We start from the raw sequence: 16,178 nt of genomic DNA, 5'->3' as shown, positions 1-16,178 counted from the left end.
AATTTGTTTCTTCCAATCCTTATCTCAAGGATCGTGCTTAGGCATAGGCAGTTTGGGGGCAGCAAGGACAGGGGAAGCCAGCTGAACAGGAAGAGTCAGCAGGCACTGTCCAGGCAGAAAGGAAGTACAAGCTCACAAGATCTGCTGATGAGCCAAGTCACCAACCCCAGATGGAGCGGAACCAGCCCAGAGAGGTCTCTGTCACAGCCCACTTCTCTGGTTTAGATTGCCATGAACCACTGCAAAAAATAAGGCACATTCTCACATGTAACTCTTCCCCTTAATCTGCCAGTTCTGTAATATCACCCTTTATTAAGTATTTCTCATCAGTTCTGCTTAAAACTGTAAATTCATGTCCATTTCTTGCTTTCATTTAAAAAAAAGAAAGATGGACTGTGGGAGGAGGGGTGGGTGGGGCAGAGGAGGGCAAAGGGGGAAAAATTGGGACACCTGTAATAGAATAAACAAGAATAAAAAAAAGGAATAAAAAACTCGCTGCTTACAGAGCTTCTCCTCTGGTCACATGGAATCAACACAACATGCAATGTAAGGACCAGATGCCCAGAGAAGCCCCATGGGCAACCATGCAGCCACTTAGAGGGATCCGGGCTCATCTGGGCTGAGCACCACCACCCCACAATACTCCAGCCCAGAAGTTCCTAACTTTACTGTCTCTCTTTCTTTTTCTTCCCCATCGAACTTGGTTTTGAAATATTTTGTCTCCCAATTGCAGTGGTTAAATAATTCACTCTCATTTCTTATTAGCCAAAGGGCACTATACCTCCCAATAAGAACTTTTGATCAGCACTGAATAATCAGTTTCATCATCCTGAAATGTTATCACGTCAGCCAAGAGCAAAGAAGACACTAACTTCTACCAGTTGTAGGGCGCTGTCCACAATCTCCTATAAGCATTTGAAAGGTTGAAATAGCTCGCAGCCCCACCATCCTCCTCTCCTCCATCATAACCTTCATATATATTCACAGAGGTCCAGAGGTACTGACTATAGCTGTCCTAGTCATTATTACAACTAAAAGAAAGGAGAAAAATCTAAGCTGGTTACAAATAAGAACTGACATCTGTAGATATATGTGGGTAATTTCTATGGTTGCCTTGCCCAGAGAAGTGAAGGAGAAGATTGGTATCAATTTCTCATCCTGTAATTCCTGCCCCTCAGCACTGGCTTTGCAGAATTTTTCATACCTTTATAAAGACCCAATACATAATTCTAAAAAGTCAGAATGAGTGTGAAAGACTACAAGCTCCTGAGAGTCAGTCCTAGTGAATTCCCTTGTCTGGGGGTCTGTACTTACATGGTCTGAGCCCAAGAAACTTACTGAGGGCCTTCCCAAACTGGACTGGGAGGTCCCTGCTCCCGGAGTCTGGATTATGGCTGATACAGAGAATTCTAAAGCAGCTATGGCAATCAGTACTAGCTTATATATCTAGGATCTTAGTGCCCAGAGAAAATCCGTGATGGATGTCAATAAATAAATATCCCCTGCATCTTGCTACTTCTTTGACTTTCTTTTCATTGAATCTTAGGGGTCTCTGGTGGAGAAAGAGGGGAGTGAGAGAACACACAGGTAAATGCAGCAAGAGAGAATCAGAATAACAGGGCCCCTTTTCCTTCCTCAGACTGCAAAGTTGACTTGTCGTTTTTAATTGATGGGAGCGCGAGCATCGGCAAACGTCGATTCCGAATCCAGAAGCAGTTCCTGGCTGACATCGCCCAGGCTCTTGACATTGGCCCGGCGGGTCCACTGATGGGTGTTGTTCAGTATGGGTAAGTGCTGTTCTGAATTCAGACACCAAGTAAAGTCACATGCTTAATTTTGTGCCACAAGTAATACCAACACATCCTGGAGCACAGATTCATTCGCTTCCATAATACTAATGTAAATGAAAGAAACAGAAGCAATTCAGATGCCATCTGAGAGATCTGAGACTTCCAGAAGGGAGAGATTAATTAAGACTTGTAAGTAAATGGTAGTTGTGCTTGTGATTGGCAGAGGGTTTATTTGGGTGGTAGGAACTCTGGGTTCAAGTCTGAGCTCAGCTCTGTGGCCTTGGGCTAGGCCTTCATCTCTCTCATCACCAGTTTCCTCATCTGTAGATCAAGGTGGATGCTTTTTAACCCTGACTATTAGAGCATTTGTTTGAGGGGCCACGCCCTGTGCTCCCACATGCAAGTAAGACGCATGGACAACGTGGTGCTTCAGGATGAACTCTCTCTTTCTCCAGATAACCTTAGGTCCTTGCACCAGCAATGGAAACACTCCCCAGTCAATGCGGAGACTGGGTGGGGAGGGGAGTAGCGCCCATCACTTAGCTGAACACCAGGTGTCTGTCCCCAACCTGTTTTATTATTCTCGTTAGAATAGAAATTGAGGGTTCTCTGAGTGACATCCAATCTCAACCTTTTCTCTCATTTGGGATAACAAGGCTATCTTATTTCTGGTATAAATAGGTTTCTCCCTAAAACAGATATACAGATATTGGCAGAAAACAAGCAAACAATGAAAAGGCCAGGCAAACACAAATTTCAAATAATAGGTCAACTTTTAACCAACAGACATTCAGGGCAGGATAATTATCTCACTTTCCTCAAAGGACTATCGGACACAATATGACACCCCCCCCCCATAGATCTGTAGCTTCAGCTTGAACTGGAAACTGACCTAGACCTTGGTGCCTCTTGCTAGAAGCTACAGCACAGCTGATTTGCTCCTCCTGCAAAGCAGCAACATTCATACCTGACAACATCCAGGGGTCTCTAGGCCCTTCAGACCTGTCCTGAGGACTTCCCAGAGCAGCTCTGTAACTGAGATTGTTTTATGAAAGACACTAGAATACTTATTTTTGAGTTGTCAAAAGAAATAAGCAAAAATGCCTCATTTGCATAATAACAATAACAAGTACTTTTAGAATTAAATTCCAATAACATATTTCATACCATCTTCTCCTCCTGTGAAGAAAAATTAATAGATGAGTTAACTGGCTCATATGTAGTTAGAGTCAAACAAGTCAAACATATGAAAAATAACCAATTGCTTGCAAATGCCAACTCTCAATGTCAAACGCTCTATTCTGAGGATTTTATATAACTTGAAATAGGAAAATAAGTGGTTTTTTGGGTCATTGTTTTCTTGTTTTCAAAATGTCAACCTATTTCATTCCTGTGTCACTTTGCAAAGATAGAAAATGAATAGCAAGCTTCTCCAGGGAGGAAATGGAAGTGTTTTAGTGCCAGATGTCCCCGGTCAATTTTATTGGGGGTTCAAAGCTTGCTGTGTCATCTTGCATTAAAAATAGCTGCTTTAATAGCTGTGTATACCAAGGCTTATAGCACAATATGAAAATAAGGTGATAAATATGTCAAGGAAAAGAAAGATGACAGCAGAATAGTGTTGTGTGATGATGAGAAAGAATGTGGATGAAAGAACAAATATAGCAGAGAAGGAAAAATAATTCAAGACTCTTTCCCCTCCAAAAAAATAAAAAAACCCACAAAACCTTTTCCCTACATTTTCCTAATGTGATCACCATTTGCAGCTAAGAGTTTACCTCCATGCTTTCCAATTCCTCCTTCTAAAAACGTCCTTGCTATTTGTCTTTTTTCCCCACCCAAGGGCCTTATTAATTTGGAGCACGGAAGGAAAATGTGTCTGTTTTCACTCTCTCTAGTGCTCATAAAAACTAATCGATCATCTTCACCCTCCTACAGCCCCAGGGTGGAGCGGGAAGTACAATGAATTGGCGACAGGCCGTCTTGAAATCTGGCCTGAGTCCTGCTGTGTGACCTTAAACAAGTCGCTTAACCTCTCCATGTAAGTGCTGCCATCTGTAACGTTCTGGGGCAGAGCAGATGATTTATCGGGTCTCTGCCAGACCTGGCATCCTTTAAGTCAAGGGCCGGCTCTGGACTCAGAAGACATCCAATAAATGAATATATTGGGCCAGCAGACTGGATGAGCCGCCTCTCCCCTCCAGCCTTGGGTTCCCATTAGACGGGACGATCAATAATGGAATGATGGCATGCACTGAGGTTATACGTCTACCAGTGGGACGTGGGGAACGAAAGAGTTTGGCATGCGGCGTTAGAAGGGTGTGATGAGGCCAAAGGGGAAATCCATGCACCCAGCAAAAATTGCTTTTGATTGCAGCTGTCTGGTTTGCTTGCCTGGGGATTTCCCCTCCAATCCTTTCTTTACCAAATGGTCTTGGTGCACAGAGAGGAAGGCAGCGGGGCAGGAAAGGGTAAGGAGACAGAGGCAGATGCAAAGATGGGGCCTGTGTTTCTGGAAAAGGAAAAGCAGGAAGAGCCAGTGGTTGGCACGCCGGGAAACAGTCCTCCCATTGCATTTGGGGTTCTCACTGGATTCCAATGCCCACTCTATGACCCCTGTACACTGGGGACTTAGAAAGCTCCTGGTGCCACCTCCTCATGTTACAATGAGGAAATGAGGCTCTAAAAGGCCACCCCCTCAAGAACAAGTACTGGAACGAGAGACAGGTTGGGCAAGAGTGGGTCAAGGAGGGAGGCCTCTGTACCTGGCATTTCCCCCCCTCAGGCTTCTCACCTGCACTAAATTACCAAGGCTGCTGGTCCTCAAGCCCCCCCAGGAAGGTTCCTTCCCTTGCTTTTCCTTAGGAAAGCTGAGTCAGGATTTAAACTTTCACATCTAAATTTAGACTTAAATTTAGAATTGAAAATACATTAACTATTAAAGGGGAATGAAAGGCAAGTAAGAAATAAAAATACAAGAAGTATAAACATGGCCTGATTTCCAAATGCAATGTTCATTCCACATTCTGATCCCTAAGTAGCCTACAAACCAATCTTTTGGGTGCAAGAAATAGAAAGCCAGTCCTGGTAGCCGGGGAAGGGAGACTGATGTCACAGGACTGACAGGGCATTGGTCATTCTCTCCCTCCTCCTTTCCTTGCCTCTCTTTGTCTCTCTACTGGTCCACTCAGTTCTCCTCTCAGCAGACCAGCATCGCACTCTGCCAGGCTCTTGGTTTCTGCTCCGTCCTAACTTCTCCTTGCACTGACTGTGTTCTACCTCTGGCCAGGCCAGAGGTGAGCGTCCCCCACTGTGATAGTGGCATACTTCCTCTGCCACGTCCCCGCTCTCTGCACATGCAAAGGCTTGTGACCCCCAGTTACATAACCCTCTCAACAACCACAGCATCCTTTCCACAATCATCACCTACCTCCTGTGAGAGAGGCAGCATTTGAAACTGACTCGGAGAGGCTGGGGGACTTTCCCAAGCACACACTGTTAAGTGCATGACCACCAGGGAGAGGGCGGATATTAAATCTTGGGTTCATCCCTAAAATGTCAAACAAAATGGGCTTCAAAGCAGAGATTTTCTCACCTGCCCAGAAAGCTTCTGATAACGGACGCTTTCCACCAAGCTGAGGACCGAGACACTGCACTTGAACAAAAGGCCAAGGATCGAGCCCTTGTTTTGCCCACACAATCTGCTTTAGAATTACGCAGCCGAGAGCTCACGATTGCACCTGATGCCAACAGGAACACTAAGAGGCTAAATGAAAGAACAGGCAGACCAAGTAGCTCTCGGGTGAACTCGAGTAAACAATGAACAAGGCCCAGCAGCCTGGGGCGGCGGCCCGGATCCACAGGGTCAGTGCCCCCTAGACCAGGTCGCATAAAGGCACCTGTGCTTTAGAACTGTGTCATCAGCCCTAGGGTATCAACGTTAGACAACAGCTCCGAACAAAGCAAAATGTGGGTGTTTCTTCACTACAAAAGGAAGTAGATTTTCTTTTTTTTTTTGGCTCATGATTCTGACAGTTGCCCTGTGTTTCAGGGAGCGGCCCTGAGTTGGGCTGCATCTCCTTTCTCTTCCCCTCACCCGCAGACTGAGCACCCTCCGTCGTGCACTCACCTGAGCCTCCTTTCTTGCCCCCAAAAGCAGGAAGGATGCTCAGAGGCTGTTGTGGATCAGCTGAGCCACCAAGTGTGGGACAACCAGAGGGGAGGGAAGAAGTGAAATGTCAGGTCTGGTGTGGGGGGACGAATAACAGCCTCCCCGCCCCCAGCTGGCCACATCCAAATCCCCGGAACCTGCGACGATGCTTGCCACCTCACCTGGCAAAAGGAACTTTGTAGGTGTGATTCAAGTTAAGGATTCTGAGATGGGGGAGATTATCCTGGATTATCCGGGTGTCCCGATCTAATTACACAATTTCTTAAAAGCAGAGAGCCTTTCCCAGTTATCGTCAGTCAGAGAGGATGTGCCTATGGGAGCATCATCAGAGAGGTGACTGCAGGCTTTGACGATGGAGAGAGGGGCATGAGCAAGAGATGCAGGCAGCCGATAGAAGCTGCGAAAGACAAGGAAATGACTCCCCAGAGCCTTCACAAAGGAACACAGCCAGGACACCTTTGTTTTAGCCTAGGGACATCCACAGTGGACCTCTGACCTCTGGAACTAATAAGTATATTGTTTAAGCCACTGAGTTTACAATCATTTGTCATAGCAGAAATAGAAAGCAAGTACACCTGGAGGGAGGACCATTCTGTCACCTTGTCTTGAGTCTGCTCCAGGGCAGGGTGCAAGGGCCCAGGCACACAACCCAGCAGCAGGAGGGGGGCCAGGACCCCAGGACCACAGAGCAGGGAGGGGCTGCCCACCTGACTTCATGTTGGTACTTCCCAGGGAGCTTGTAAAAGTGCTGAGGCCTGGCCCTCACCCAAACCTATAATATTAAACCAGAATCTGGCAAATACCCAGAAGTCAGTATTTTAACCTTTAATTACAATCTCTAGTCACAGGTTGAGAATCACCAACTCTCGAGAGGGGAAGGGACTTGCTCAGCTTCCCAGGTCCAGAGTGGCAGCACCCACCTGGAACACAGTCCTCACAACCCCACCCAGCACTATTTTTGCCCCATCGGCCTCCTTCACCTTCACAGCAACTAATGGGATCCCAGAGCAGGTGCCAGTCTTCTGCCTGGAAGGGCTCTCAGGGCCTAACGGCACGTGCAAAGACCTCACCGTGCCACTTCTCTCCTCTCTGAGACAGGCAGGCGAACCCTTGAGCCACACTCCGCAGGGACACAGTCTCAAGGCTGAATGAGCTGCGAATACAGTTTGTGCAAAAATCTTATCCTTTTTCTATTCCCCACCATACAGCTTTCCCAGAGGTACCAATAACACAAGGACTGCACTTGACTTCCTCCACTTCCCCTCAACGGCTCCCCCTGGACTCCCACTGCATATGCACAGAGCTTATCCCAGGCCCCCTGAGATCATTCTCCCTAGATCTCTAGATCCGTAGAGAAGCAGATGGTCACCCCAATGCACATTAGAACTACTTGGGGAGCTTTTGAAAACTTCTAATGGCCATACCAAACCTCAGATCAATTAAATCAGAATTCCTGAGTGTGGCATCATTAATTTTTAGTGCTCCCCCAAGGATTCCATTGTGCAAGCAGAAAGTGAAGGCACAAATATCATCTCAGGCCTGTGCTGTCCTCCAGTGAATCCTGGGCCCCTGGACTCCCCGCCCCCCACCTCCCCCAGGTTACCAGTCTAGAGGGCCTCCCAAGCTCCATTCCCCTCCCTTTTCTCAGCCTTTCTCTTCCCTGCTCTAGGCTTCTTATTCATTCTCCTCCCTTCCTATTGTCATCAGCTGCTCCACTGCTGATGTTCTTGATGCTTACAGCATCCTCTGAGACACTGCTACTTAAAGTACCATCAGGGATGCTGTTAGAAAGGCAGCATTTCAGCCCTCACTCAGATCAACAGAATCAGAGCCTACATTTTAACAAGATCCACCAGGTGATTGATGATCGGATGAGCTCAGGATGCTCTGACGCCAAGACATTGCTGTCCCAGCACTTACCGAGACCCATGATGTGGCTACAGACCAGATCAGCCAGCCTGCACTTCCTCCCAGGTCAGCAGGTTGCATGCCCACCTTTCCTTGGGCAGGAAGAGGCACGCAGGTTCATTTTTGAATTTTTGGTGGATGGGTGGAATTATCGTTACTAATCATTTTTTAAAAAACACTCATCTAAAAACTAAATTCAATTATAAATCCCCACTCTCCATCTCTGATCCTAGGAAGTGTGAGAAAGGGCCAGGGTCTTTTCACAAGGGGCCACTGGGCTGGCCATACTGCTCAGCCCTCTGAGAGCATGGGACCAAGTAATTTTCATTCGCAGCCAGGTACTGCCCTCGAGGGCCAAGTCTGCCACCCAACCTGCAGCTGCCGGCAGGTCCTTGGGCAACCAGGGTCACCCTAGGACATCCTCCTGATTTCATAGGCACAGTTCACCTCAGTGACTAAGTCCACCCATCCCCACATTTTAGCCGTTAAGAAAGTTAAAAGAATAAATTAAATATTTAGGTTATTTTATTGTACCCTTAAGTTGACATCTTCTTGAAGGAAACATATTGAAAGTTTCTTGCCATACGGAATATGATTAGTTAATATGTCTCTACTGGCACAAAAATTCATTCCAGAAGCTCATTTCACGGAGCTGAAAGTGCTGTGGGGCAAATCAGCAGACTCTGGGACTGTAACCAAATGGGAGCCTTCGGACTGAAAACGGGCTTCAGAGGGCCTCTGGAATCCAGGGCTTCCCAAACCTTCCTGAGGGTCACGTTCAGCTGAATCCTTTGTTTATTAAAAACTTCCCAGGCCCTAATCCAGACCTACTGAACTGAGTCTCTCCCAGAAGGAGGCCTGGTGATCTGTGTAGTTTAATTAATGCCCCAGGTGAGTTTGGTCATCAGGGAGGTCTGAAATCACTGATATCAGCCCCAGTTCCCTACCCTCAGGCCCCCAAACATCCAGAGAAATCACCCATTTCCTACAGGTGTTCTTTCTTCTTGAACATTTTCTATTGCACAAATAATCCCTTTACATGCAGAGCCAAATTCTGCATCTCCAGAATGTCTCCTCATTAGTTCTAACTCTTCTTCCAAACATAAAAACAACTTTATATTTTCTCTCTGAGCTATAAACTTCTTTATTTTTTCTCTTATTTTCAAAGGAAAGCTTTGATGGTGCTAAGAAAAAAAAAACCTGTGTTTTCCTTTAATGAGACCTTGTCATAAAATTACAAATTAAAAGGTTATTTACATGAAAACGTAGTGGTGCACTTCTTTGAACATTTCAAAGTCTACACCTCTGAAAAGTAGCCAGGCTAGGCTGTCAGGCCACCAGGCCATATATCCTGAAAAAAGGGCACATACACTGTGCGCTGGGGCCGAGAGCTGCCACAGCCTGCAGGTAAAAGACTTATCATTCATTCCTATGATTTCATTACAACTTAATAAAGATTTATGGAGTGTTTCCCATGTACCAAGCACCATGCCATTTGCAGGGGATAATGAGGTAAAATTAATCTAAGTGGTTTGATCACATTTGCCTGTAAGTCCCTCGGTGGATGACCTGCGGTTTTTGCCCCTAATCATAATTTTAGCAATTGGAAGGAGTTTCAGAGGTCCTCTCAATCCAAACTTTCAATCCATTAAAAGTAAATAAATAAATGTGATAGAGATTCTGTTCTTCAGGATTTCACCATCGAGTATGGGAGGCAATATTTTTAAAAGAAATAACATTAAATAAAATTAAAAGCATCTATTCATTGGGTATGTGAATAGCTCGTGTGTCTGCCTCTGAAGATGGATTCTTCTACCTCAGTGAAGTCATAGAGGGAGGGTGTGCTCTGTGTGGAGCTCCGAGGCAGGGCGTTCACCTCTACCCGGGATGTTCCAAGAGAGGAGAGGACAGTTGAGCTTTCTTTCTTCACTTAGTTACTCCACAATTGTATCTGTTACCCCTGTACGGTCAGTACTAGGGACAGGAAATACTAAGACATAGTGCCCGTTCTCAAGCAGGTTACTGCTGATCTTCATAATTCACAGATTCCGTATCTGCACAACACCTACTCCCTAAAACTTACTTGTAACTCCCAAATCAATTCCTTGTGGCACTTTCGGTCATTTCTAGACATGCACAGAGCGGGGAAACGTTGAGTCCCTCAACACGCACGTTCCCGGAGGTCAAACAAGGCTACTTACACTCTGCACTCTTGTTGCAGCTCTCGTCCTGTAACCCAGTACTCTTTCCACAGTCTGCTTAATGCGGCTTTTGTTTGCACTTTTACACTTTTCTGTTGGTGATTTCACTACTTAAAATGGTCTCCAATGACATGGGTGAAGGTGGTCAAAGGTGGAAACTTCCAGTTACAAAATAAATACATCCCAGGGAGGTAACGTAGAGCACGGTGACTAATTAACAATACTGTATTGTATAAGTTGCTGAGAGAGCTTGAAAGTTTTCATCACAAGAAAAAAATTGTAACTGTGTAGTGATGGATGTTAACTAAACTTATTCTGGTAATCATTTCACAATATGTACATGCATCAAATCATTATGTTATACATCTAAAATGAATGCAATGTCATGTATCCATTATATCTCAATTTTAAAAAACTAAACAAAAGAAATGGCCCCTAGTGTAGTGCTGAAATGCAGGCCAGGGCTCTCACTAGGAGAAGGCTGTGAGGTGCACATGGGGAAAACACGAGTGTTAGGGACGTTGCCTTTAAGCACGAGTTATAGTGCTGTTGGTCATGAGTTCAATGTTCAGGAATCAATGATTTGATACATTTAGAAAAAGAAAGGGAATTCACTGATCTGTATGTGAGTCTGCTCTGGAAAGTGGTAAAGTAACATCTATAGTACATGTTGAGGTTATGAGAAAGTAGCTGAACTTATAATTTCATGCAATGATAGCAGAAGTCATGGGTGGTTGGGTGGAGCACGTTTGGGAGGCGAATGACTTCAGTTTTGGAAATATCAAACCTGAGGTGCTGGTGGACCACCCCCAGGTGCCACAGGGTGCATTTCAGATGGTAACATATGGAAGTCATTGTGTGTGCATCTGGGGCTCGAGAGAGTGGACAGACCAACATGCATGGGACAGCTGCTGGCAGGTGAATGGTCGCTGAAGTTGATGGGATCTCCCAGGGAAGAGATTAATTACGGAGGCCTGCATGATGGAGGCAGCACCCTGGGGAACACAAGCTTTTGGAGGTAGAGATGGATGGAAGAAGAAAGAAGTATTTGTTTCTTCAAAACTTTGAGGTGTACCTGCAGGTGCCATACACTGTGCACACTGTCGAGTGTTAGAGAAAGCTGAGTCAGGCACAGGGGTTGTCACCTGGGGCTGGGGGGGTCGGGGTGACAGGTAGCTGCAGCTTGTAGGGTGGGCGATTGCATTTTCCAGATTAAGGAATGGATGAGCAAAAGCACAAAGCTAGAAAACCAGTGAAATAGTGAGTAGCTCATTCTGAGTAGAATATAGATCTCGAGAGACAGAACAGTATAAACATGATAGGGTGGAATGAAATTATGGGTGACTTTGAAAGCCAAAATATGAAGTTTAACAATAGGAGCCTCTGATGATTTTTGAGCAGAGGAATTATATGGTCCGAGCTGAATGTGATGATGGGTTCTCTAGCAGACATGTGCACAGCTGACATTGCAGAGATCAACACAGAGGCTCTTACAGAACCGGCAAGAAGTACAGGGACCTGAACTCACAGGGTCACCATGGAAACACAGAGGAGGGAACAAAAGCCAGTGATCGTACATAGAGGAACTTATGGAACTTGACAGACAGGTACTGACAGGTTCCATGAATAAAGACGGAGTCCAGGTTTTGAGCCTCAAAGCCTCAGAGGCAACTGATCTGCAAGGATATGAACCTGTAAGCTCTGGTGCCCAGAGAGAAAGTGACAAAGTGACATCACTGTGATTCCTCCTCCCTGTGTGGGCCGTATCACAGCAGCCACAGTTCACAAGGCTCCACACTGTAGGTGATGGTAAATTTAAGTCAGTTAAATGCCCACATTTCTCCATTTTACAGTTTGCTTTGTTGTTATTGTTTTTTAATCTTAAACTAGAACTTGGTTTTCATCTGGTAACATTTACCTCGTTGGATTTTGCCCAACATCCACCTTTGTTGAGTTTGTTTTCAACCTTCCTTTGTCTTCCCTCAAGGTGGCTGCTTTGGTTTTGTCTAAGAACCAGTCCAGCCTCCCATATTTATTAATTCAATGGAAGACCAAGGGCCATCTTCCCAGCATCTTTAGAATTCTCCTCTGACATAGGTGACCTTGAGATAGCTAGGAAGGTCAGCAAATAGGGACAGAGCAAGGGAAGGAGGAAGGGAGGCAGAGAATGTCCCCTCACAGGTCTTCGGGAGTGTGGCTCCTTGGTGACCGCACTGCTGGGTCCTCTGAAAGACTCACGGGCTCCACTGTAGGCCCCTTCGACATCCAGTCTGGAGCTGCCTGAACTGCTTCTTCCTGGACCCACTGCTGGTGTTTAAAAGGCTGCTTTTAAACGTTTCCTTCACCCTCTCCTTGGGGACTTAGCAAACCTGCAGCCAGGACCAGCCACATAATTTGCAGGGACTCTATCCAAAAATTATTAAATATTTCGAGACAGCAGTATCAGAGCAATGAACCACATGCAGGTTCTTTATGGGGTCCCTGTGGGGCCACAGAAGTCACATCCCCATGAGCCCCTGCCAATCGCTGAGCGTTGGTGGTTCATAAGATGGGGGTTTACTGCACATCTGCACTTCATCCTGGGCGTGGACACACACACACACCTGGCAGCACCCCCATCCCACCCTGCATGCCTTCCACCTGCTCATAAAAGTTCTTCCCCGCCCACTGCTCCATGGCCCCCGGCCTGTTCCCACAACTTCCCCAGGGTTTCTCCTCCCTCGAGAAGGATTATCATCCTGTTTCCCCACTTAGTTCACTCCAGCTCCTCTGCAGCTCATCTCTGCCAGGCTTCAATAGAATAGATGTTGATCTTCTGGGTGAGATTTGAATACGCTCACCCAGTCACAGGAACTACAACATGGAAAAGTTGAAGGGGCGTCCTTTGCTTGACACAGCTGTTATGGTACAATTCCAGTGCAGGGCTAGCCCAGGGAGTGGCTAACAGCTGAGGTTTCTTTCTGGATAGGAGGGTTTGGGGCAGTCTGGGGACATCCTCACATTTGCAAAATCCTACTTGACAACAGTCCTGCTCTTTAGCTGTATGACTGTTACTACCTTTGTTTTTACCTAGATGAAAAAATGAAACCCAGAGAAGTTAAATGACTTCTCAAAGTCACACAGGTAAGAACTGACACAGTCAAAACTAGAACCCACCCCTTCTGAAGTCTGAACCAGCCTGCTTTCCTCCCCTCACCACACACTGGGGAGGAGCCCAGTGCCCCCCGCCACACACCCCCATTACCTCTGTCCACAGTGGGGCATTTTAGTGAGGCAGCTTCCATTCAATGTGTATATAGAAGAATCGACTATGATTTCTGCTTTCCTCCAAAGGTAATAACTGTCCACCTAATTTTTATTTCTTGTTCAGAGACAACCCTGCTACCCAATTTAACCTCAAAACTCACATGAATTCCCGAGATCTGAAGACAGCCATAGAGAAAATTACCCAGAGAGGAGGGCTGTCTAATGCAGGTATGTGGCCCGGATTCATTCTGCCTTGCTATCTCGGTTCTCATTCACCACGACTGTCTTCTAGTTTATAAATAAGAGGATGAAATAATAATAATAATCCTTCAAGGAATGATTCACATAATACCTGTGCCTTTTCTCAAGTATTATCAAGGATTTGGGGCAAGAATTGTTATCACACCCGCGCTGGAGCGTTCCGGTGTGCCCAGGTCCTCAGGATGGCAGCTTTCTCGGGACCAGCAGGACTGCTACCGTGACTGCTTCCTCACTGGTCCACCAGGCACCAGCTATTTACCATTAAACTTCACAACCAGTGGCACGCAGGAAGCTTCAGTTGGGAATCTTGTTCTAAACCATTTCTGTTCAGTGATGACTGTGCCAAGAGAGACGTGTTCTTCGTGTTCACCTGTGAATTCTGAGCCGTGGGAGAGGGGGAATCCCAGGAGTCTAAGTTCTGGTTCTCAGCCAGGGAGGTCCAGAAACTCCATTTTATTAAGTTCGCTGAGCAGTGACCCAGCATTAGGAAACCATTTCCCACTAACCAAGCTTACGGGCTGCTAAAGAGCCCATGCCAATGTATTGATTTCTAAATGGCGGTCTGGCTTTGGGGGCACAGGGAGGGCTGATTGTCCACTTCCCAGGGAATGTGTTCTTACCATCAAAGTCCAAGAAAGTGAAGAAGTGAGCCACAGTTACTTGGAATGGTACACACACAGGGAAACGAACTCCAGCTTCCAAAGATGGCATCTAAAAGCTTCCTGCGGAAGTGAGGGACAAATACCATATGATCTCACCTTTAACTGGAACATAAGCAATAGAAGGAAAAAGCAAACAAAATATAACCAGAGACATTGAAGTTAAGAACAATGTAACAATAGCAAAGGCGGGGGTGGGGGGTGGGGGTGGGGACAGTGGGTAGAGGGGATTACAGGAACTACTATAAAGGACACATGAACAAATCCAAGGGGGAGGGTGGAGAGGGGGGAGGGAAGTGGGTTCACCTGGGGTGGGGTGAAGGGATGGGGAGAAAAGGCATACAACTGTAATTAAATAACAATAAAAAATAAATAAATAAATAAATAAATAAAAGCTTCCTGCAGACCCAGCACTCCAAGGGCCTGCCTCTTCTAAGACCAGGAAATCACTTTCTCAATTCTGCCACAGTAGTCTCTTCAGGAATCTGCTTCAGCCAGGAAGCCACCATGATCAGGGAGCTTCTGATACAACTGCCAGCTCCAGAACCATGCCTTGCCTGCTCCATTCACACCTGTAAAACCGAAGTTCTGCACCTTACCACCTCAATGCCGACAAAGCTAGGGACCAAACATAGGCACCTCCGCTAACACTGCCCCAGAGAAGTCAAATACTCTACGGATACTTGTCAGAAGAAATAGCACAATCAAAAGTATGGTGTCTGCCTCAGTTTCACCTTCTAAGTCTCACATAGGTACATCAGTCCTCGAAGCTAATGCAAATCTGGAGCTGTGTCTGCAGGAGTCTGTAACAAATGCAGTTGTCAGATTTCGAGCCTCTGTTTTCAAGACACACTAGAAGGCGGAGGAAATGTCTGTTGAGCACTCATTGACTATGGTCCCCCAATTTAAGATTGGGTAAGGTCAAGGTGATCTTCTTATGGCTCCCTGTGTTCTGCCTACAGGCACCTAACATTAAGCCAGAGGCCCCTGGGCCTTGAGGGAAATCACGCTTTACTTACGAAAGCAGTTCTCAGCAACCAAGGTTTGCCCTTAGCAACTGTGTTCTTTGCAATCAGCTCACATGGAATCTCCAGCAACCAGTTGATCCTTTCATTTGACAGGTAAAATCACACTAGCCCCATGGGCCAGGATGCTGGTCCAAACCAGAAAAGCATTGTGTGCAATGACACCAATCCTGAAGCCTTAGGAAGGTAGTTCTTAACTTTTGTTTAGATTGAGAACCCCTTTGAGAATCACCTGAAAGCTATGACCCTTCTACCCAAATACGAGGGGGAACCCAAGAAAAACTGAAATTATCTTGTGGAGGGCAGGCCCTTTGTAGTACAGGCTTCCCCCACTGGGTGAGTGTCCCAGGAACCCATCTGTATCAGTGCACCAGCTGGTGATATACGAGGCTGTGTTCAGCTTCGGTGAGTATCTTTTGAAGACTCTTTCAAAGCATTTGCCCGTTTCACAAAGGGTGATTTACGAGCACACCTGCCCACACCGCACTGAGTGTTCAGCAGTTCGACCAAAAACAGCATGCCCCCGTGCCCCACCCTCCCTGTTCACCCGATCTCACCCTGAGTGACATTTTCTGTTCCCCTGGATGAAAAATAATCGTCAAAGGGAAATGCTTGGCTGATGTGGAAGAGGTGAAACAAAAAATGGCAGAAGCACTAAAAGGCAGCAAAATTGATGAATTCAGAAATTGTTTTGAGCAGTGGAAAAACGTCTCGATAGGTGTATTGCATCAAATGGAGAGTACATTGAAGGCTACTGAAGTTTAAACATGTAAGAATAAATATACAATTTTTTAATAAATAAATTCTGTTTTTTTAGGTCCCCCTCATAATCCTTATACACATAAAACATTGTATAATTTCAGGGGATTTAGGGATACACACCCCCACTGCCCTACCCTAGGGGTCCACAGAACCTA

At 46.0% G+C, this 16,178-nt stretch overlaps 1 protein-coding gene across 2 annotated transcripts in view; it reads left to right on the top strand.

Annotated features, from left to right (window-relative positions):
* The window catches only part of VIT (vitrin), a 96,120-nt gene that overhangs the window by 72,125 nt on the left and 7,817 nt on the right, over positions 1–16,178 (top strand). For both annotated transcript variants that reach the window (XM_024553031.4, XM_045189327.3), the window contains 2 exons: positions 1,640–1,787; positions 13,441–13,544. In XM_024553031.4, coding sequence (XP_024408799.2) covers positions 1,640–1,787; positions 13,441–13,544 — 252 coding nt within the window. The remainder of the gene's footprint in view (positions 1–1,639; positions 1,788–13,440; positions 13,545–16,178) is intronic.

Source organism: Desmodus rotundus, chromosome 5 (genome assembly GCF_022682495.2).
Source record: "Desmodus rotundus isolate HL8 chromosome 5, HLdesRot8A.1, whole genome shotgun sequence".
Taxonomy (NCBI): domain Eukaryota; kingdom Metazoa; phylum Chordata; class Mammalia; order Chiroptera; family Phyllostomidae; genus Desmodus; species Desmodus rotundus.
Note: the sequence above shows the minus strand (reverse complement) of the source record. Positions and strands in the feature narration are given on the sequence as shown.